General features: G+C 33.6%; 2 protein-coding genes across 2 annotated transcripts; one reads left to right on the forward strand and one right to left on the reverse strand.

The window, feature by feature from the left end:
- Positions 1–70: 70 nt before the first annotated feature.
- LOC107222982 (TAF5-like RNA polymerase II p300/CBP-associated factor-associated factor 65 kDa subunit 5L) lies at positions 71–13,288 on the forward strand. Its single transcript, XM_015662539.2, has 10 exons — positions 71–254; positions 381–541; positions 5,662–6,001; positions 6,255–6,487; positions 7,232–7,414; positions 7,568–7,720; positions 7,927–8,074; positions 8,202–8,370; positions 8,525–8,708; positions 8,928–13,288. The coding sequence occupies exons 1-10, from the start codon at positions 183–185 to the stop codon at positions 9,049–9,051; spliced, it is 1,767 nt and encodes a 588-aa protein (XP_015518025.1). The 5' UTR covers positions 71–182; the 3' UTR covers positions 9,052–13,288.
- Positions 13,289–13,915: 627 nt separating this feature from the next.
- On the reverse strand, positions 13,916–24,241 carry LOC107222977 (transcription elongation factor B polypeptide 3). Its single transcript, XM_015662533.2, has 9 exons — positions 23,682–24,241; positions 21,460–21,764; positions 19,683–20,767; positions 17,595–17,779; positions 17,310–17,482; positions 16,890–16,981; positions 16,446–16,645; positions 15,943–16,219; positions 13,916–15,733 (listed from the first exon to the last, which is right to left on the reverse strand). The coding sequence occupies exons 1-9, from the start codon at positions 23,748–23,750 to the stop codon at positions 15,654–15,656; spliced, it is 2,466 nt and encodes an 821-aa protein (XP_015518019.1). The 5' UTR covers positions 23,751–24,241; the 3' UTR covers positions 13,916–15,653.
- Positions 24,242–24,390: the final 149 nt, after the last annotated feature.

Raw genomic sequence — 24,390 nt, forward strand, 5'->3', positions numbered from 1 at the left:
AACGCGTTGATTGGTCTACGAGGCCGCAGCGTGATTTTCAGCTGTTTCTCTCCTTTTTTCTTTATGTTCTTGTCACGTTTAGTTTTGTGATGGCGTCAAATTCCGAGCAGTTGGCGATTGTCCTCATATTTTTCAAAATATGCAACTGCTTTCATGTATACAACACCCAGTTTAAATGAAAAATGAAACGGTCGAAAATTGACATAATCAACGCGACTGTCGAATCCTACTTAAAACGGAGGCACTATCATCAGGTATGTACATACGTGCGTTTATTAACACTCGTACGTGTCTTGAAATGCGCGTAAAGCACGGTTACGTTCTAGCCTCCTTGGGTTAATAACATAACCTGTCTTAATGTTTACCAAATATATTAACAGGAGAGTGACATTTTTCGTAAATCTGAACGCGGAGATTGTCAAACCAGCGCCGCCGAAATGACTTTAAGCACGACTGTTGAGTGCAGTACTTCTCGTGAGAATTCAATCGTCTTTAGCGCTATTACAAACGACGCTGGAGTCGCTGATCAAGCATATCACAAGTATGTAATTATTTATTTCTGTGCTTCAACTATAAGTTTTCTTACAATATTGTACATCTGATACCAAAACACTGTCCCCCACGAATTTTTCATCCCAGGTATGAATATGTTGACAGTAACTTTCTGTCATATCTCAGTTTACAGACAATTATATCCGAATGAAGCAAAAAATACTTTTTGTGCTACTATTTTACTCGTAATAGGTGAATTTTTCAAACAAATTTAGATTAAGCATTGTAAAGCTCGGTGATAATTTAACGCTGTTGAAGACAATAATGCCCTGTATGTTTTAATGGTGAGAAATTATTTTCCATGTTGGAAACAAGACTTTCAAAATAAAAATCGACCTACCTAAACATGAAATATTGAATCATTGCTAAAATATTCGACCATTAAACGCGCTTTAACTTCTAAACAATCGAGTTTTATCGATGATGTTATTATACTTGTACCGAGTTCCAGTAATAAATTTCAGAGAGTCGAATAAATTGTGGTTTTGTCACAATTCGTGACTATGAAATGGCTAAATTGTTGCTCAACATTACACTGATCTAGTTTTTCAAAATCGAAACGCTTTTTAATTAAGCTTGCTTTTTCGAATGATTGAATCTGCAGATACACATACGGAAATTGATTCTACGACCGCTAATTTTTCTTCTCTGTTGACTACGTTAGCAATGCAAAACATCAATCCGTAGCATGCCGCCCGAACAGTTAGCAGCGACACGTTACGAGCTAAAATTGTCCATCAACAATGTAATCCACTAGGGAAAAAAAATTAGCAGTCACAGAATCAATTTCCAAATGTGTGCATGAATACTATTGAAGAACAATGCGCTTCGTCAGCCTAGATATGATTCACATTTGTTGCATCGTATGCTGTACAAAAATGTTAACCAAAAATTTTTTATGCTAAATCAAAATCTGAGTGCAGAATTTACTTATCTCGATGCGTACTGCAGTTCTGTTTTAAGAAAATAGCTCCAATAGTGTTCTTTGCTTCATTGAAATATATTTTGGCACTAATGTGCGAAAAACACCTCTTCACAGGTCTATGATATGCACCCAAAAACCTATTTTCTGTACCTTGTACCCTTAAAACACCATAGGGTCAAAATTGATCGCAGCTCAATTTTCTTGGATTTTCAACTAGATACATTGAGCATTTTACTTATTTATTGATGATATGTTACAACTGGTATACTACTTTGTAGTTTGCGGTACACAAGAGATCGACTAATTTTCGTACAGTACCAGGTACACAGATTTGATACAACTTGCAGTAAAAAAGTGTACCACTTACGCCTTATGCTGCGGAAGCACTCGGGGCAGGAGGTATAAGTTCTGTAAGCTGTGAAATTCAGTAGAGGGGATGTATTCTAACATTTTACAATCAAAGGCAAATGGATGTCATGTAATGATTTTTGCACACATATATATATATTAGGGTGGTCCTTATTTGGGGTGTTGACGAATTCCGACAAGTGCGCCCCCTAGACACGTTTGAAATAAATTTAAAAAAATGTGTGTGAAAACGGAACGCTGTAGTCCAATTAGAAGACGTGCCTATAAGCTCGTTTTGTTTTTCATTTGAATAACATGGGATTTTCAGACTACTTCAGTCATTATGTTTTTGAGTTGTCCCCATGAACGCAAAAAATTCTTTTTTCACATAAATCTGTTGTTCATGGATCTCGGAATATCGTAAAATCTTTTCCGATCCAAAAAAACAGACGGCGATCAAAACATTTTAATTTTAATTATTACTTTTTAAAAAAGTATGAAGTATAAACGATGTGTTTTGAAATACACTAATTGAAATACATATTTTTTCCCACATGTACAATTATTTTTTTTTACAAACTTATGACGTAGATAAGACTGCCTTTTAATTGGTGAAATACTGTCAAGCACCAAGCGGCTAAAAAGAGGTATTCTCACGTTGATCAATTTGCCGTTGTGTATAATATCAGGGGGATGGGGGGGCGTAAAGGTTGTGATAACGACTTGTGGAAAAATATACGCGTAGTTGTACCCATGAACAACAGATTTATGTGAAAAAAGAATTTTTTAAAACATAATGATTGAAGTAGTCTAAAAATCCCATGTTATTCAAATGAAAAACAAAACGAGCTTAGAGGCACGTCTTCTAATTGGACTACAGCGCTCCGTTTTCGCACACATTTTTTTTTCATTTATTTCGAACGTGTCTAGGGGGCGCACTTGTCGAAATTCATCAGCACCCCAAATAAGGACCACCCTAATATATATATATATCGTGAAGTGGCGTAAGCAGGTAGAGGGTCATAATTGAATCTTGGGTTTTGAGAATATACGAATTTCAATTTTGCTAAGAATTATCTTTAGAGTATCGAATCCTCAGCCACAGAGATTGGACCAAAAGTTATAGAAAATAGAGGAATTTCATGAGACTGACATTAGTAACATTAACGCCACGAAACTTTGAAATAAAAATCATTATTTCACAACGTTGGTATAACTCTGAAGGAATTGAATTTGAGAAATAGTTTTATTAATGCGCTGTTATCTTTTAATAACATTCAGTCAATTCCAAAGTTGCTAAATAACGAGTGGTTCGATAAATGCGTTACAATCATGTTACGAAGTTCAATCTGATTAAAATTACAACTCGCTTTCACGAGGCTTACGAAAATCAGTTCTCCTGAGGAATGGATCAAACATTGCACTTGTAGCACTTGGAAGAAAGGTGTTTTATTCTTTCAATTTATCTAGAAGAATTTGAATTGAAAACCTCAAACAACGGATTGTTTTAAATTCTTTTGTGAATAAGGTCGAAGTTCCCAACATTACGTAATGAAACAGTTTTTTAAAAACTTGCTATTCTAATTACTTTAAAATTGTAATAAAATTATAAATCATGGTGCAATTTAAGTAAAAGATTCTTAGTTTACAATTACAAACCGTGTAAATAAATTTAGAAATTACATCATGATTACTTCTTTTCAATGTTGACTTACATTAATTTTACTAACTTGGACTTAACTCTTCTATCAAGTTAAAGCTTGTAACATTGTTGTAAAAATGTATTTTTTCAAAATCTCGTCATTTCAATACTTTGTGTCGTTATGCTGACATTACTAACTTCAGCCTCATGTTTTTCTAACCTAGTACAAAAATATTTAGCTGGGTGCACAAATTATTCCAAGAGAACTGCTATCTGCATGTCGATGCTATTTCGCATTCGGATCCCATAAAACGAGTTGGCAAGTGCAGGGTAGTAGCATTACCCTGTGCCCACTTATGCCCAGCAAATCCGTCATGAAAATGAATCGAGGGCTGTCAGTCTGTATACACAGTGAGTCAATTGAAACTCCGAGAATGATTGACGAATTAGGCCAAACCCCTCAGCCAATCTAGCGAATGTTCAGTATATACGCCTATGAGTAAACATGACTTTTATATGCCAAGACAAGCCTAATTGTTGACATTTCCTACTGTCGTCTTTCCTTTGTTGTCACATCTTCATTATTGTTTGTTATTCACAGTGGTTACCTACATGTAGACTTAGAATCTTACTTTTATAACAACACCAATGATTTCTCGACGTTATACTATACATTTGTCAGATTGGTTGAGGGATAGGGCCTAATTCATCAACTAAGCTCCTCCCATTCTCCCAATTTCAATTGACTCACTCTATATATCTTCAGCGAACGATTTTTGAAATAGTCTCAACAATTGCTCAATTTGAATTTTTGATTCAGTTTTTTTTGTGGCACAATGAAACTCAAATCTTCGACTTACGGGGAGTGGGCAGCAAAAATAAGCCCAAAACAGAATAAAATTCAAATGACATTTGTGAAGAACTGAATCAACATACGTACATTTGCTTAATTGCAAAGTTTTTGTTATGAAATTCAGTGATTACTCTTTAAAGAATATAAATATTTAAGAGAGATATAAGCGGATAAAGAAGACCACGCGTCTCATACGCTGCTCCCTTATTGCCACGATTTCGATTGAACGGTTGGAGTTTTCAGGAATTTTCAAGCGCCATTCTCTCCAGGGGATCTTCCTCTACAGACTGCGCCTAAAATTTTTGATATTACATGAAAATTAATACAAAGGTGGTTAAAGTTTGAAAAACATCGAAAAATGAATGACATTTGTTGTAATAACACCAATAAAAAAAAAATTTTCTGCATAGACATAGGTTCAGTTTGTAGAGAAAGGTGATATCTACATTTTTTTTTTTTTTTTTACACCAAGGCGATATCTTGAAGCGTTTATAAGTTATCGTGGCAAAACTATTGACAAACGTTATTTAGAGAAAAACAAATGTAAATCTGTACCACACCCGAACGCACGGTTGTCTTTAACACTCAATATCTTGCTTTATTATTAATATTTTTTTTGCACTTGCCACTAATTTTCATGGACAAAAATGTGACAAACAACCTATAAATAACAAAAATTGCGTATGTATTTTCAGTAATTTATAAAGGCGAATTGAATTTTCACCACATTTTCAGCCGTCAAAGCCTTCCCGTTACCCCTGAGCTCAATTTTGCGAATTTTTCAGTTTGTCTTGGGCTAAAATGTTCGGGAGAAATTGTAGTAACAGAATTAAACAAAAAAAAAATTAACAATTCCGAAAGTTTTTGATGCCTACTCCCCTCAACTGTTAGTCTTTGGAATGTTTTTGTATTTCATATCTCACTACCAATGCAAACTGTCATCTCGTAGAATTACGATCTGTAAAAGGCTTCTTCTTACAGCTACCTGTAGTAAGAATACAAGCAGCTGCTTTGGAAACTGACAAAGTTGAGTTCAGTTTCATAAGGTAGATTTTCTCATAAAATGAACAATGGAGTCTTCCTCTTCCGTTGTATCCTGTATGACATATTGTAAATTTTGATTTTGTAGATATTACAGTTATAACTAGCAGATTTTGTTTCTCACAGAATCTCTCTACTGGTTACTTGGGATAGATTTCTCATATGACTCCTTTATCGTTAGAAAATATCATTTTATTAATACATTTCCAACTTATCTCCCATTTTGCTTTGAATAATAGTAAAATTCCATTTTTGTGCCGCTACCGAAACCTTGTTTAACAACAGAATTCCCTTCCACAGATTGAAAATATGGATCCAAACAATAAACAATGAAAACTTGAAGATTGAACTGCAAGGAGTATTATATCCGATATTCTGTCATTTATATCTGGAGATGTTGCATGGCGGTAACAGACAGACAGCTATTCAGTTTTTAAAAATGTACCAAAATGACTTTGTCTCTGATACTGAACGAGACTTTTTAGAAGAACTATCTAGCGTATTTTCTATTCAAGATATAGAACTCAGGCCATTGGTTAATGCGTTCAGAACAAGAAAATATAAGGTCGATATGTCAGACGATGCTCACTTCTGTCTTCAAAAGTTTCTCGCCAAACAGGGACATGTTATTTTAATGCAGGTAATGTAATAATTGATTGTCACCTTGTATCTTACAACAAGAGTTACAAAAATTTATTCAATTTTCAATATAAAGAAAAAATTATCTCTCATCTTTTGTTCCTCTGATATCAGAAATTATGACATTATAATTGCATTTCAAACTAAAAAGATAAAAATCGTTACTTTTTGGCAACCGATCAGGTGACTATGAAATATCCTTACACAAGTTTTCCTGCTGAATTGTTTTTCAAAATCCTAATATCATTGTTTAGGTAATAAATACACATGTGACAATCATCAGAAAAATACCAGAAGTACATCCAGATGAAGATAGAAGTTGTGAACGTGGACCGAATAGAGAATCGGTAATTAACGGTCATGTAGAGCAACCTTCGGGCACAGGTGTAGATCGTGAAATGCGTGAACTCCAAGAAGCTATTCGATTGATTCGTAGTAACGTTCATCAACCATTGAGGGTCTATGCAATTAATAATGCCAATGAAAAGTAAGTTTTAGTAAGTTTCATGTGATTTGTATTGTTTTATTAACCCTAGTCGGTCACACCTCAGTAAAATCGCATAATGGTCACGCTGGGTGAAACTCACCCCAAAAGTGATTTTTAGCCTCAAAAATGAGTTTTAAAAATCAAAAAAAATATCCAGGTACTGTTTAAAGATCGCAGAAAAAGGTCTCTTAGTTTTCTTAATCAAAATTGATTGTTTAAATATTTTAGACCATCGGCAAAGTTAAAGAAAGTGCCAAAAATGTTGAAAAAAAGGTCTTTTTTTCGCATGAAGAATAGCACCGCGAGGTCTATTTCCACGACTAAGGGACTCTACGAGGAGTTTGTAAAATGTTTTCCGTGAAATTCACCCAGAGTGACCGATTAGAGTTAAGGAGGAACTCCATGCGTCAGGTTCACTTACCGAAAGTTTTTTTCATCGAACATCCCAAATGACCGTTTTTTTTTGGAAATAATTCAATGATTACGGTGACAAAAGCTTTTCAAACAATCTTTCGTTCAGAATTATTAATTTTCTTTTTTTTATGCCAATCGAAGAAATGAAACACGTTTCTTCCGAGTTTAAGCATGGAGCCCATTCTGAATGATATTTGAAAATTTTGGTATCTCTCTACTTACCTAGCCATATTTCATCCAATAGCAAAATTAAATTAAACCCGAATTTAAGTAATTTTCTAACTTTCAATATAATATTGTGAGCACATAAAAATATTTCCACATCTTTAGCGCTAGCTGCGGTTCAATTACGCCGAACATAGACAGGCTAGCAGCCGGATTTAGCACTTCTGAAATAAGACTGTGGGGCATCTCAGATACGGTACTTACAAGGCCAAGACTTAAAGCAGCGCCGCTTAATTTTGCATCTAACAATCCATCCACCAGTAGAAGTTTATGGACCGATGACCATATGTAAGTTTTATTCAATGAATGGTATTTCCGTAAATTGCATTTACTCTCTGCTCTAAGGATTTTACCAAATCGACCAGTCATACTATACATTTGCACCTAGTGACATTAAAAGTTTCATATTCATCCCATGACTTGTGTTTTGGTGTTTTGAAGGGACGAAGCAGGGGCAATTGTGATGCGAGGGCATACAGACGTGGTGCATGATTTAAAATTCATTCCCGAAGCTGATGTTCTTCTATCTGTATCTAGTGACAAAGATATGAGAGCATGGCGACTGAGCGATTATTCCTGTGCAGCTATATACAAGTGCATACCACATTTTATTATCCAATTATAGTTTTACGCTAGTTTTATTATACCTGAACCATAAACAGCATTTAGCAATTGATAGGCATTTAAACAATACCAATGTATACACGTTTCACCAGCATTTCGTGAAACTTTATCAATGTATTTGTCGAACATTTGTGGATAATATATGTGATCATCAATAACAACCTTTCATATTTCAGCGGGCATAATTATCCTGTATGGTGCATGGATACCAGTGTATTTAATTTGTACATAGCAACTGGTTCGCACGATCGTACTGCCAAACTTTGGTCGCTAGATCGAACTTTTCCACTTCGGATATTTGCGGGTCACTTTCTAGACGTTAATGTAAGTGGTTATCATGTGTTTTTTTTTTTGATCAAGTTGGAGTTTAAAACAGGAACGCTTATCGCAACTGACATTTTAAATTTGAATTACGAGGATGTGAAAAATATTTATCCAGTATTCTTTTCAGTGCATTAGATTTCATCCCAATGCCCGATATTTAGCAACCGGTTCAGCAGATAAAACGATAAGGCTATGGAGCAAAGATGATGGTAGTTTGGTTAGAGTTTATGTTGGTGCTCGTTCAACAATTTACAGTCTTGCTTTTAGTCCAGATGGAAAGTATTTAGCCGCTGCCGGTAAGTAATTCTGTAAATACAAGTTAACGATAAGATCTATTATGAATGCGGACAATGCTATGACATTACTAATGTCATCGAAATATCACTTCTGTCTAATAATTGTTGTAACTATGAAATCGTTACAAATCGTCATAAGAATTCTGTTCAACAGGTGACGACAAAAGTGTATCTATATGGGATTTAGCAACGAATACCCAGTTGATTGAGTTAAAGGGTCATCAGGATACAGTAATGAATTTGGATTGGAGTTCTGATGGCCAGTATATTGCTAGTGCCAGTATAGATGGAGTAGTGCGACTTTGGTCCACCCAACGACACATAAATACTAGTAATGGGTATGTATGAAACTAAATTACAACATATTCAATGGACTTTGAAATTCCAAGACAAAATATCACCTTCCAATTAGAAGTGTGCTACAGAAAAAAATCTGAATGCGATCATTCACATTGAAACTAAAATCATCTACTTGACGGAGCTATTGTAGATAAATGTTGATAAACGAATACTGTAAATACTGTAAACGTATAATTCAATGAGTGTGAATTTTTCAGGGACAACACAAACTCACAATCTGGACAAGACAATTCTCAAGTATATCCAACAAATTGCTCAAGTATTCTATCACTACAATATTACCACAAGAATGACTCACTTGTTTGTATTGGAACATCGTAGGCTAATGTGTGTATACTACTGTCACTGAGTTATGAATTATTTATTTTATTCTCGTCACTGGAGGAAAGGAAATAAGAATAAGTGAGCAATTACTGTATAAGGCCTGATAATAGTTGACGGTATCTGTATTTATCAGCATTAACCATAACTATCTAAATTTAATAAGATCATCAATTTTCATTTGTGTTGATGGCTTTAGCGATAGTACTGTTGAAGATTTTTTTTATTAGAAGTTTTATAATGAATTCCAATAAACCATTTGATAAATACACTACATTAACGATGAGAAAAAGTCATGCGATGCGAAATTGTCTATAAATTCCGTCTTTGAAAAACAATGGGTATTTCAATTTGTGATGAATAGCAAAATGATCTGTGCAATATGCTATTTTAACCTGCATTCTCAACGATTGGATTGAAATGCTTATTTATATTATACAGACAGAGGACTGAAAAAATGCTACATGCGTCTCTGGGCTGTCGAATAATTCTCTGTAGTACATCTGAGCAAGATCTGATTGTAAACATGCGAATTTTCGAAACGATATAAATGTTACGAGCATTTTCACATAGTGAGTTGCATATTCCTTTCTGATACTTTGTACTAAATTATTCTTTATCTTTAATGAATAATCTTGTTTGGATTGAACATCACTTTTCACAAATCAAACATGCACATTAACACATTGTTCTGAATCTATTTTGACACTAAATGCAGTTTAATTCGTGATTCTATAAACTTATTTCACTAACTATTTTGAAATGTATCTATAGAACGACCCGGATAAGTAAAGTACAATTTTTCAGTCTAACATCCAGCACCAAGAACCTAGTCCTCCAGGCAATACGGTTTTACACAAACGAAATTATATACTTGCTAACACTACTCACAAGTAGAACGAAGTGCAAATAATAATTGACATTCGCTATTTTTTATGCGTTTTTGTAAATGTAAATGGGATGGTCAATCTCAGTTTTTTTCTCTGCGGGTCTTTGTATGTCCTCCAGTAAAATTGTACATTTTTCATTTCGCAGTATCAATCGTGGTCGGTCTCCACAATTTTTGTAAAGTTTTTATTGTAATACCTTGAGATGAATGTTTGAGAAAACTTAGAGCAAGAAAAAGACTCAGTTATTGAGATATGATGAAATTTTTTAGAACGTTTTCCACTTTTCATATCTATATCAACTGTGGAGTGACATTTTTTTAATCTTTCAATTGTGTACTTGGGTGTATATAACACCATCCACGTTCCTCTAAGAAAGTGCTACTTCGCCTTTAACCAAATCTTTGTAATAAGCCGAACAGAGAATTTTTTTTTTTGTATCGGTAAGAATACAATTGTTTTGGGAAACGATAATTCTTGCAAATTTTCGACTACAAATGAAGGCACTCTTCAGACGCACTATAGGAGGATGAAAACAGTTCTGAGAGTGAGACAACCAGTGTACAGTGTGTACCAGTGTTTTAGAGTTAAGCATCTATTCTGCAGTATGATACAATTTAGTACAAATATTACTAAACCATAAAATTAGCATGCGAGATTTTACTTATAATTTGAATCTCAAATTAGAACGCAAATTTGATTTCACTAATAATATCAATTTTCTTTCTTACTTACTTTTTTTTAAAACTGTCTTATGTGTTTAAAAACGTACCCGCCGTGTTAGGATCAAGCGTTTTAAATTAAACCAGAGTCGTTGTTCTGTAACTTTGTCACGAGTATTAAAGTAAATTCTCTTCAAAGCTGTCTTTCAGTATGTTATTATTTTCACTATTAGCAAATTGGAGGTGGTTCGAATTCCAGTTCTTGCCAAGCTCTTAGGGTTTTGGTTTATTGCGCTAATCTCTTATGCCCTTCCTCTACGCCAGCGGCTCTGTGCCCTTATGAAATTGAGTTTGTGGGTAGCTAACCAATTTTCGTGGCTTTCGGTATATTTTAGATATATTATTTTATGCATACTTTGGTTGAGCTACGATTATACAGTGAGTTCGGAGGACTTTTTTCTTTATTACTACCAACTTGTGTATATATCATTGATAAAAATTTACGTAAAACCTTCATACTCTTATTAAAAACATTAAACTGACCAAATTTAAAATCATATACGACGTAGCACTGCATGCAGGAACTTAGCAGGGTGGCTAACTGTTTTATCAGTGCCTATTAATGCATATTACCGAGGTATGGGACTGTTTGTAACATTTTCAAGTTTCTAAACTGTTTCTAAATTATCCATCTTTCTAAACTGTGTTTCATCCTCACAGAATGGCACCTTATGTCATTATTTTTCTATATAATATACTTTGGATCTGCCTAAACTGTTGTTACTCATACTTTAACAAGTTCTGTCATTTGAAAATATACCCATTCCCAATTTATCTTTTTTCATGATGTCCAGCAACCGAGAATTCCTCAAAAATCGTGAATTATACAGGATGTTGAAAAAGCGCCCTTGAAAATATGAGAATTTCTTATAGCAACCTGGGTTTTTTTTTTTTGTAAACATCGACCAAGTCCCAAAGGAATATTTTCATCAAAATAGACTCAAGTAAAGTTTCGACACGGCGATTTTTAACATTTTTTTACGCGGGTATTAGAAGAACAAGGTCGAATTTTTACACATAGTTAGTACAAGGTTTTATGAAGTTTCAGTTTTTTTGTTAATTGTAAATATCAATTGACAACGGACTTATTGTCCTTCGGGAACAGATAACTTGAAGGAGCTTCATAGCACCATAACAGTTTGGTAATGGTTTCTTTGGTTGCTTTTTATTCCATATACTTTTTTTTCTTAAGGGAGTGCCTAATCGATTTCGACGTTATCGTATAGACCTCCAAATATCGAATTCACCAGCCAAACATTTGATTTCGCAGATATTCTTCATTCGTATATCAGACGATTTGTTAGTATAAAAAATCCTGTTACCGTTTTACTTGTCGATTTGAATTCTTTTAAATACATCACTTGTATTCAGTAAATTTTTATCTCTGCAAACCAATACTTTGATAATGATGTACAAAAATACTATAGTGTTGCCACCCTACTTCATAGTTCTAAGTGATTGGTGAACCAAATTTGATAACGAGTAAACATTATATAAAGTGTTTACAATTAGCTCCATGATGTATATACCGATAGTTGATTTTACCTAGTTATGTATGCACAATGGACATACTCGTCCATGAAAAATGTACTATCTCTTAAATTCGAATATTATGGAATATTTCGTTCATTTTTAGTTCACGTTGAATACTTTACATTGTTAAGTACCTGAACAATATTGGCATAGTATAATTTTTGGGCGTATATGTAATTGTACAGAATATTTAATTCTTGTTTGCCTGGCTCAGGATAATTCGGAATAATTTTGTTTGCTTCGTTAGTTTGAATAATTTTTATCCTTCAACTGAATAAATGTTTGAATGGGTATTTGCGAGGAACGTATAGCAACTACAAGTTTGCCTTGTTTCCAACGAATGGTTTAAATTTGATATCGTTTATTTCCTTGGATAATTTTTGGATTCAATCAGTACGTGAAGCAAGCATCAACATTTGTGAAATCAATTTATCATTGCTGCTAACTAGACCCATAAAATTACCAACTGCAACTTTATGTGTTATTGCTACAGTATTGAAATACTGATAACGGTATTAGTATTTTTAAATTCTAACAATCCTATTTTATATGTATTTTATGTTTGGTTGCAGGATATTAGGAGGTAGGTAGAAGTAACTTCCGTAACAAGTTATAATATAGAACAAGGAACAAAGACACTTGCAAATGCTGGTACAAATCAACTTTTCTTTACATGTAAGGCAGAACAAACACGATATTGAATGTAATGTGAATTTGGTAAATTTTTCATTCAGTCTTGTGCATTAGCTCATAAAATTGTCTTCATAGCTAGAAAAATTAAAATTCGGATATAACATTCGGTTTACAGGCAATTTATGACACAAGTAAACACGTTTTAATTTATTGAGATGGGTAGGACAAGCAAGTGGTGTAATGATATTAAGAGTGAAAAGATAAATATATAACAATAACAATGGAAAATATTTTTTATCGGTTAAAGTCGTCTTCAGTGACTTTATTTATACGTACATAGTGAAAACTCGAATCGTTATAATGTGAAGAAATTTCTGTTATAACTTCATGCACGCTGTATAAACGAGCCATATATAATTATGTATATCCACATGTATACTAAATACATTTCTTCCTCTTTTACGGTTTCGAATTCATTATTGTATATCCTTGATTCCTAATTCACTTAAATAATAATATCTTAAATTAAATTTATATTTCACAAAACGAAAATACAATTTTAAAAGCCTAATGTTTTGACACAATTTTTTTTAATGAATTTATATGCATTCCAAGCATTCGAATTGTTCACATTTCTTTATAAAGTGATGAAGAATGAAAGTAAACCGTGGTTAAAAATTTCAATTTCAAGTTTAGTAAATCAGAAGTTAAATTAGATAGCATTTGTCACTTAGAGATGTTATCAGATGATTACGTAAACTAACGAAAAGTTTGTTTTCATTGATGGCAGCATTACCTAAGAAAAACTGTTACCATAAAAAACGCTTTCCATTTACCGCAATACCATGATATTCATGAATAAAAACTGTGTTCCACAATTTAGGAGTAACCAATTGAATAGAGGTTTAAAATTTTTGTAAAATATTTGTGATCAGAAAGTACAGTTTGGGATTCAATTTTGACTGTGCCTAAAGTTATATTTTTCTCTTCGCGCCATTCAATACACTAGGTATTCTTTTGTGAATGTTTGAGACGGATATAAATTGTTGCACAGGGAATAAAGACAGAACCATTTCCATTCAGTAGGAATCAAGTTTGAATAGCATTTAATTAATCTGTTATTGGTGTTCATAGATGACGTTTTTGTTCAGAACGTACAATTCAATCGATATCATGTTGATCCATTACAACTCAGTGTATGAATATCGACATTCATACGAATTACTCGATTACTAAAATCTATCAAAATAGAGACTTGCCTTTTCACTACCAGAAGGCTACTGTGTATGAATAAAAATAATTGCTAATAATAACTATAATGAATGCTATCAGCGTGACCTATTTTTTTGAAATAGAGGCACAATTAAAATGACGGAGTTTAACAGTTACGCAAATGACTTACATTATCAGTATTAGTAATTTTACTACTTCAATTGAAACGTGAAAAAAGCTCAAGATTTAGTATGGATAAAAACAAAATGCCAGGCGAATTCAGTAAATATTTTGTCTAACTGAAGAACTTATGAGTAAATAAGAATATTTTTACGGACAAAACAATCACTTACATTTAATATGACTTTCCTGTCATAACAAATATGTATCTAATAGGGCTGTACAGGTTTCCGAAAACTCGGGTAAAAAAAGTTCGGGTTTGGGACGGTTTGTATCGGATCGGGTTTTTGGCGATTCCAGAATGGTCGGGAAACCGGAATTTTCGGGAAATCTGAAAACTTCGTAAGACCCACACTTTTCTTTTTCACTCGTGAAAACGGTGTTAAGCACCATCTAAACCAATCAGAAGTCAGCTTTTAGATGGCAAACCGTTTTTTCACGAGTAAAAAATAAATCAAAACCAGGCCCCTGAAATTTTCGCGAAACCCGAAACGTGAGTAACCCAACTTACCTAATGTTGATTATTTCGGATAAATACTGATAGTAAATAGTATATCTAAATAACATCAATATTTTCAGTACACATTAGATCATCTTTCATCGGGAGATCCGGGAATCCTGAAAATTTCAACAAAACTGATATTTTCGGGAATCTCCGTGTTTTCGGGAATCTAAAAAACCTCGGGAACTCGATCCGAAACTAATAGACTTTTCCCGACCCGACCCGAAGAATTCAGTACCCGTACAGCCCTAGTATCTAATATAAATATGTATCGTACAATGCTTTTCACATGTAAGGCTGAGTAATATGCACTTCGTCTTAAGGATTCACAAAAAAAAAAAATGATCTTATGTGATACTTCGATTGGGTGAATTCACTAATCGATTAATTTGGATACCGACAATGTGGGCACTCTATGCGCCACACTGTTCAAAATCACTAACTAAACAGTAATTCCTTAGTAGATGGATAAAAAATGAGGATCAGATATCGCTTTTTTGCATTTCACACAAAAATTTTAATATGGATACATTAATACCTAATTTGAAGGATTTGGTAAATCAGACAAAATCTACATCGAACTAGATTGGTTCTTTTATCAGAAAAAATCTCAAAAGTCCGGCAATTGTTACCCTCGCTGTTTACGTAATATAATCTAACGATTATAATAAACTGAACTGATTATAATGACTTATATTTGACCGTTATTCGTTTAATGATTAAGGTCTACAATCATACAATCAATCTCAAGCAGATTGGGAATTTGGAAAATTAAACTTAAAAATAAGGAAATATAATATCAGTTTTTCACTGTTAATTACAAAAAATAAGCCTAATCACTCAGCTATCAGTAATATAAATTCATTACATTGATGTAGTTCATGATCACGTATTATACCTCATCACGTAACGAAGATTACATAGTTAGGTACACTATCGTTTGTATCTTCCTTTGATCAATTGTAAAGCTTTGGCCATAAGTGGAGCTTTCGGTTTCTTCACTACACTCGAAGCTGTAAACAAATAAACACTATTAGACAATAACAAACATAGCTCGGGCTCCTGTCAATTGATATTTATATGTAAAAAAATCTTCAACTTTCGTAAAATGATGTATCTACATAGTTGAAGAGCGTCATAATAATCCGACAGGAACGTGGACGAAATAGTTCCATGCACATTCAAATTTAGGAACACTTATTCAAAGTTTATGTATGCATACATGATATTCGTGATCGTGCCATCGGCGGTGCAGGAACAGAAATATTGGTAGGTGCGCCACTACCAGAAATAAGTTTATTTTTGAGGTCGGATGTAGATGTGGTAGTATCCTTCGCAGTGCCATACTTGGCTTGTTTCCGAAGTACATTTCGTGGGGGCTTTACCACATTGTCAACGTAAGCAAGCTTTGTTTGCCTTACTGGGAGAGATTTGTCTATAGACTGTTTTATGTTTGCAGTCAAAGCCTTCAGTTTTGCTTCTCGTTCATCCAAGCATCGCTATATTAAAAATCAATTCATTCACAATTATTTTCTTGACTTTCTACTTTGTAAGGAAAAATTCTGTACACTATTCTACAATAATTCAACCAGATTTAGTCTCCCATTTTTCGTTCTTATTTTCACAGTAAAAGAGAGGAAGAGTTCACAGTTAAACTACAACTATAAGATAAAAATCTTCACAGTAAAATTGAATGCATAGGGTTATTAGAAGTTCGGGTCATACCATGTACATCTCTCGCCATGTTTCCATTTCTTCGCGCTGTTTGGACCGGAATTCTCGATTACAGTGATACTGCCAAAGTGTATCTGTATCCTCAATTAAATAAGGATTATAATGTTCTAGTGAAAAGAGTTGGTCTGGTGTAGCTCGTTCCAAAACTGGTTTAATAATGTCGTATGGAACTCCACCAGTAAATTCTAGAGCTGTAATTGATATATTATGACAATTATTTGCATGAGTACTATATCAGTTTGAATGAAAATTCAAAGTGACGCTTTCTGTTAAGTCTTTAGTTGACTTAAAAAAAATTTCTCCAAAGGGTCCGTCATCTGCTGGTTCTAGTCTATACCTATGTCATAAATCTCTACAGCCTTATAGTCTGAAGACTTTCTATTACTACTATTCGTCCAGCTAGCTTAAAACCGTAAGCAATACTACGCATCTCACCTTCAATGTTTTCAATTAATATCCTGATACACATGTCGTAAAGTGTTGGAACATTGTTGCATCCAGACTTGTTTCCAGAGTAGACTTTTGTTCTGAAAAGCATTCATCATGACTTGAATTAATGGAACATTGACCAATTCCGATAAATCTCATAATATACCGATGTGTAAATAGTTATAATAAATATGTAAGTCATCCAATGAAAAATGAGAAAAATCAATTGAAACCTTTTTAGAAAAACCATATGAAATTGATGATTCGTTTGTTTTAAAAAAGCCTATTGAAGTAAAATACAAGGCCACATAGTTGGCGAGAAGATTGTAAACATTTATATGAATACCTTCTTTACTAGAGCGCAAAAATCATGTTGAGTTCTACCCCATTTGGTTATTATTTAACCTAGCAAAGTTACCTGCTTACCTTTGACTCTTGGCATAGATAACATTGTTAAGAACCCTATCTTCCTCTTGCTTACGTTGTAGAGGATTTACATATGGCAATGGTTTGTAGTTAGGGCTGATTTCAGGTAAAGTTGATGCTAAATCAACACTTAATGGCTCAAGCTTAACATTCGGTGACAGAAGAGTCGGTGGCTGAAACAAAAAAAGAAATATTTTCAATATCTCAGGAACAAACTTCATACATTCTTTAATGAGGTCACGAGGTTGTTCTGAAACTATATAATGAGTATGCAAAAACGTATACCGAATTGTCGTTGCTCGAAGATACTTCATTCGTAATTCTAACCGGAGATCTGCTATGTGAAGTTGACGAAGTGCCTGGTTCAGTTTTAATTGTCTTTGATGAAGAAAGATTTGGCGAGCTGTTTCGTTTACGAGAAGTTGCTGAAGGAAAAGCGCACATTCCAAGAGCCTCAGCAAAACTTGCACCTGCGTAATAATTAATTAATAATTAATAATCAGTAGAAGATATAAGAATTCTCAGGGGTTCGCAAAATTGTCGATAAGAGGAGGGTCACCTTTCTGACTGCTCTGTCACCGCATTTATACCCATTTTCAGGTATTCATAAAATAGTAATCGCTGATATTTGAAGTTCTTATTCAATCCTCTCTTTCGGTTTTCAAGAAAAGCATAATATAAAAATTCTCTACCATATTTAATAACACATTTTACCCAACAAATAGATATAAAAAAAAACCTACAGACTCTGTTACTTGAGAAATGTACCAATGAAAATAGTAATTATTTTAAGGAAGCCTATGTAACTGGAGAATTAAAAAAATTGGTTTTTCCAAACCATTTTACAGCGATACTAGAGTCTTTATTGACCCCGTTATATGTCACTTACTTTGACTATTATCAAAGGCTATGCATCAATAATGCAAAAATGCCGCAGCCAACACAATTCTACATGTAACACCAAATATAAATACCCAAAAAGTTTTTTTATGTATCAATAATGGCGAAAAATGTATTGTTGTAATTGAATTATCAGTTATTGTAGGAATAAGTATATTTCCTGGCTTTGTTTTCGTATGAAACAAAAAAGGTTTCACATATTTTTATTCGGCATTGTATGTAAAATTGCGCTGATTGTGGTATTTTTACATCAGAAGTAACAATATTATAGCGAATCGCAATAGGTTCATTGATTTTTATTCCACTATGAAAAATTGAGGATATACTCCATAATATCCTGTTTTTGACACAGAAAAATAAAGATAATTTTTTGGGCCTTCGCATATACAAGATTCAAAATGTCAAACAAAACGGGTCATGTTCCGGAAAATTAGACTTTTTTTTACATAAAAATCACATAAACACAAAGTTTTTTCTAATGAAGGTAAGTACTGAAAATTCAAAGAGAAAAGTCCGAATCGAACGGACAGTAAAATTGATCAATGTGGTTTAGTAAACGTCCATTTTACTTCATTTCGATTCATCTTAGACTACTTACTGTAAACAAATTGCACACGACCTGATTCTACACAGGATTTAATCGACACGGATGTATTCTATACAGGTTTTATTTGATACCGAGTTATTCTACACTGGGTGTTATTTGACTTGGCGTTGTTCTAGTCCTAGTAGACTTGATTAGCATGTATTTTTATTTCCAATATTCCGCAGGGTACTTATCTCAGCCTTCATGATTTGTATTGTTGTCTAACCCAAATACTATAGTAATTCAATGCAAAACCTGAAATATGTACTCTGTGAAACATTGGAAATAAAGTTTCTTATGTGCAATTATGTCTTCTTGTCTGTCAGAGTAGAAAAATGGTGTGTTCAATAACACTCATGTAGAATAAGTCCACGTCAGATAATATCTATGCAGAATAAGTCTGTGTTGAATAAAGCTCGGGCAGAATAAGTCCGCATTGAATAATCCTGTGTCGAACAAGATAATGTGCAATATGTTTGTATGCAAAGTGGTTCGAAGCAAATTGAGGTAAGACGAAAAGATACTCTTGCACATCTTTCTTGTAGATGGTAAGGCCTAGAGACTTAGAAATTGGAGGATTTTCATAACACAGTGTACATTATAACATCCTAATTTCAGCCAAATAGAAATTTTAATTCCATAAAGCTGGTTGAAGGTTCATGAATTGGCCCATGTACATATTATAATGAAATTCGTAAATACATTTACAAAAATATTTATTATTGAACAAGAAGAGCGTGGATTCTATGAATGTGACAGATTTTTACTAAAAAAAATTCTTCTAAATTGGCCTATTTGAATCTTCCAGGTGTACAAGCCTCGTTAATTGAAACAGTGGTATATGTAGGTCTATAAAAAATAAAAAATATTGCAAAAGAGAAACTTACCAGAATTGCAATCAATCCCCTCATCGCCATTCATTTCCTTCTTAACCTTTTTCTTTTCTTTCGGTTCTTTGAAATTGGACGATGCCTTGGCATCTTTTAAATCACTGTGAGTTTTGTTCTCTTTTTTTTCTCTATGTTTCTCCTTTTCCTTGTCCTTATCTTTATCCTTAATTTTATCGTTACTGCTAGAAACGCCAGAGTTAATTTTTGACTTGGAAGATTCTCTGTTCAAATGGTGTCCGTCATCTTTTCGTTTTTCGCTCTTTCTATGCTCTGTTTTATCTTCCAATTTGCTGCTTCTTCTCTTGCCTTTCTCTTCGTCACGTTTTGTTCTTTCACCAGTTTCAGATCCTTTCGATTTATTCAAGTTTCGACTTTCCAACTTCTCCTTCATACTTTTATTTTCGCCTCGTACTTCTTCGTTCCGGTGATCATTGTCCTTTTTTTGGGATGGAGGCGACGGCGGTTCGACTTTGATCTGAATGTTTGAAATTTCTTCCTCAGATTCTGATTCACTAGACAGTGCTTTTAGAATTTTTTTACGCTCATCTTCACAGTTTGTAGCAAGTTGTTCGTTTTCTTCTTCACTGTCAGACTCCGAATGCTTCCTTTTTTTACTGCTTTCTTTCTCATTATAACTATCTAATTTCCGTTTCCTGTGATTTCCGTCACTTTTTTTTACATCCCGAGACTTACTGCTAGATACTTTACTGGAATCTCTTTTCAAATCGTCGGTTACTTTACTACCATCCTTATCCTTGCTCTTACTTTTCTCATCTCTTCTTGAGTCATGCTTGTGATCCCGGGAACTTCTATCACTTTTTGATTTCTTGTCAGACTTGGAATGACACTTTACCTCACGTCTGTCCTCTTTTTCAACTTTTGATTCAGCAATTAACTCCAATTTATCTAGTTCAGTTTTTGAGTGTCTATCTTTTTCACTGCCACTGCCGCTATTGGATTTGCTGCTATAGCTATCTTTAGATTTAGACTTATCTGCGGAACATATTTTTAAATTATTTTTTACTGTTTCATTTTTGCTCGGTTTAATTCCGCGTTTCTCTTTCAATTGTTGATTTCCAGACCTGTAAAATAAAACATCAGAACTACATTCTAAATCAGAAATCCAGTTATCTAACCACAACTCTCTGTAGACACTAGATTGAAAGGATGTTAGATTTGAGGTCGTTCTCAGTATTATAGATGACAAAAAATTCGTGAAATTTGATATAGTTTCAAGTATTGTCCCCAATTGTTTTCAGAGATCTGAGGATTCCAAAGATCTTGTAGAAATGAATCATCAAATACAAAAAATTTACATCAAGCCCAAGAGTTTCACACGATTTCAAGAGATCATAAATATTTCATAATATTTTATAAGCTCCTGTGATATTCGAAAGTATTACATAGGAATTGGAGAAATTTCAAAGAATTCTTTAAAACTTCACCAACAAAAGTGAACCTAATTTAGGAGGAACCTCTTGTAACAATTACACTAAGCATTCAATAGTGCATCGCGAATGTTGAACCTCGAAATTCCATCAACAAGTACAAAAATATTTAAACAGTTACCTACCTGTTTGAAAAATATGCATACTGCAGATAATTTAAGATGAAGGTAGCAGTGAGCGTATGAAATTACTTGAAACTTGATGCAGTTAAAAAATAATAATGATTTTATTGAAACATTCTATGAACATTATTTAAGTATTACGTATCATTGCACGGTAATTAAATTCAACACCTAAATGGTCTTACTATTATATTGCCCATATACCTTGATTCTTTCCTATTATCATCTCTGTCGTCGCTACTATCCTTATCGTTTTTTCTAGAATGTGAGTTGTTGCCATAGTCATCTGGAGGCTCGGATATGTTCGCCTCGTCGTCTGTTGCTCCTTCTCCATCGCTGGATTCCTCATCAGCGACCATTGTCTTCCATTTGGCTACCAAAGCTTTGGCAGCATCACCAACATCCCCAACATATTTTCGCAGGCCATTCACTGTCCTACCAACTCCTGTCTCTTGTAAATGCTGCACGGTAACTGGCAATCTGTACAGCTTCCCAATGCAGTAAAGCATCTGTTAAGAAAATCATGCCATGAAACTTACAAAGACTCCAGAAGCATCTCTTGTAGTTACAGTTTTTCAAATTATTGTAAATGTAGTAAGTGGTTATAGCTGCGTGGCAATACAGTAAAATACTTCTCATGCTAATAAATTATAAGTATACAAAGTTATTATTACTTTGTGTGTAGAGACTATGAAGCATAAAGCAGATTTTCCTGAGAAAAACTAATTATATTTATTTATGATTAGGACACACATTTTTCTTATAATTTTCTTAAATTTTTTAGTTCTTTAGACCAGGTCTACATGTCAATGCCTCTGAATATATATACTGAAAATATGTCTCTTTTGGTACACTAATTATACCAAAAACTGAGGAAGAAAATGACATTACATTTTGCTGAAACTCGATTGGTTTATAGTCATGCCAAACGATTTGATTTTTCAAAAGATCAATTAGAAAATACGGATTACGGGAATCACTCATTCAAATTTTTTTAAGGTCTTCAAGCGATAAATTCTTTGCTGTGAGAAATTCAGAAAGTAGACGTTTCTGTGATTCAGATTCTTTCACAGATATTTCTGAAATAACCGAGATTCCAGCGAAGTGAAAAAAATATTCCAACACGTGTTTTTGCAAAATATTAAGAAGGTTTTTACCCATATTTTTTTAAAATGGAATTTTTCTTAACAAGTACTGAGTATTTGATCTTTGCTATAAGTTAGCACCACTTGTATTTAGAAAAAATGATAATATTTGGTAGAGAAATAGAAACTTATTATCTCCTCTCGATTCTTTTCTTTACAGAATGTAGATAATAATTTTAAAATGAATTATCGCTACACTCACAATTAAACAAAGTTCAAGGTTCGTTGGAGTATTTAAGAATATTATTTTGAAAGAAACTATTAAAATTTGGAATCATAACATTTTATAGGAAAATATTGATGATCCGAGCTTTATTTTCATGTAAAATTTGAAAAAATGAATCATTTTCAGTTTCACCTACCCATAAGATAATAAATGATTGAGACGATAAAGCTGAAAATCAAATAAAATGGACCGAATTAGATCGTACGTAATTGATTTAATTCTGATGTCAAATTTTATTCATTCATGACCAACTACTTATAAGGATATCTGTTTTATCACTTTCAAATTGTAGGATGATTTGAGTCAGATTCATTACCTATATTTGTTCCTATTCAATCATGTTAATACAATTTGACACATAGAATGAAACTAATTTTAAGAACGGGAAGTCAATTCATCCTAATTAAGAGTTGTTTTGCTTTCATTACATCTCGACTTTGTTGAGAATAGTTAGTCTATGAAATATCGTTGACCCACAAATATCTTATTTTCCAAAATCCATTTTGTTATAAATATGCCAATAGTATATTCTTGTGACCAATAATCAAGGTGCATAAAATTATGCCGTTAATTCAATCCTGCAAATGCAATGTCAAGTTTTATCTCAAAACCTGTTTCATTTATAACAAAAATTAATCTTATTGCAACTATATGCTGATTTTAATCCTAATTTCAATAAAATTAATAGAAGTCTCGACTCTCAATCTAATCACATTAGTGGTGAATTACAATTGCAACAGATAAATTGGAGCAAATCTGAGAAGCAGCAACATATATGCCAGATGGTAACAATAAGGATTACATGACATGATGAATACCGCGATACGTCAAATCAATTTGAGTAAAAGAAGACAAAATTCGCTAGCAGCTCCAAAAGTTAATTGCCAAACTGCTGGAACTGCTGCAGCAGTGACATTGACAAATTACATCATTTAGCGATTTCATATGATTTTTAGGTTATGTCGATCAGATTACAAGGGGCGGAAAATTTGTCGGTGAGGAAGTGGCTTGTGTTAGCATGATATAAATGTAATATTTTTGGAGCGGCTACCCACCCTTTCTTCGTTTCCTGAACATTTTTCTATACTTCGTTGATAATGCTGAATTATTTCTGCAACAGACATGTTGCCAATGCCAGCTGTTGGACCACTGAGGTCAAAACTGAAGATGGCCTGGTTCACCGATTTGTGAAATTTCGATGAATTTCTTATGATTCCAGAACACGAGGACAATCTAACATATATTGTGCAAGTTCTATCTGCCTGATTAACTTGGCAAAAATGTTTACGAGTTTTTCATAGCGAGCTAACCATATTCACTATCAAGCCAATTATTTTATCAAGTGAGAGCATTTGTTTTTTCGAATATTATCGATGTTGATAATTGGAGATTTATTTTAATTTTTGAAGGGCGATGTTGTCATATTTATTTCGTTAGATCTTTTTATTTCTTGTGTATTTTTTTATAAACAGTTGAACTGAGTTTGTCGCGAGACCGTAGTTATGGTTCGCGTGAAGGTTAACAACAGTTCGAAGTTTGGTTTCAAGCACGAAGAAATTTTGTTAAAATCTTTTACTCAGTTCTCAACGCCATGAAGGCCACTTCTCAAGTGAACCGTGCGATCTAGAGATTTTTCGGGTCCTACATGGGGAGCTTTCCAGCAGCGACACAGAGCGACATTGTGTCGAACATAGTGCTTTCCAACAATGACACAGAACGACACAGTCGGACACAGCTGCGGAGCAGAGAAAAACCTGTTGGACA

Source organism: Neodiprion lecontei, chromosome 4 (assembly GCF_021901455.1).
Source record: "Neodiprion lecontei isolate iyNeoLeco1 chromosome 4, iyNeoLeco1.1, whole genome shotgun sequence".
Classification (NCBI taxonomy): Eukaryota; Metazoa; Arthropoda; class Insecta; order Hymenoptera; family Diprionidae; genus Neodiprion; species Neodiprion lecontei.

What these genes read in the sequence shown, in the direction of transcription:
- LOC107222982 (XM_015662539.2), top strand. Translation starts at nt 183, where the DNA reads ATGAAACGGTCGAAAATTGACATAATCAACGCGACTGTCGAATCCTAC. An exon ending in TCCTGTGCAGCTATATACAA is followed by an intron (nt 7,721 to 7,926) that starts GTGCATACCACA and finishes TTCATATTTCAG; the next exon opens with CGGGCATAATTATCCTGTAT. An exon ending in CACATAAATACTAGTAATGG is followed by an intron (nt 8,709 to 8,927) that starts GTATGTATGAAA and finishes TGAATTTTTCAG; the next exon opens with GGACAACACAAACTCACAAT.
- LOC107222977 (XM_015662533.2), bottom strand. Translation starts at nt 23,750, where the DNA reads ATGTCTGTTGCAGAAATAATTCAGCATTATCAACGAAGTATAGAAAAA. An exon ending in ATCTATGCCAAGAGTCAAAG is followed by an intron (nt 16,982 to 17,309) that starts GTAAGCAGGTAA and finishes AATGCTTTTCAG; the next exon opens with AACAAAAGTCTACTCTGGAA. An exon ending in CATGGCGAGAGATGTACATG is followed by an intron (nt 16,220 to 16,445) that starts GTATGACCCGAA and finishes TTTTTAATATAG; the next exon opens with CGATGCTTGGATGAACGAGA.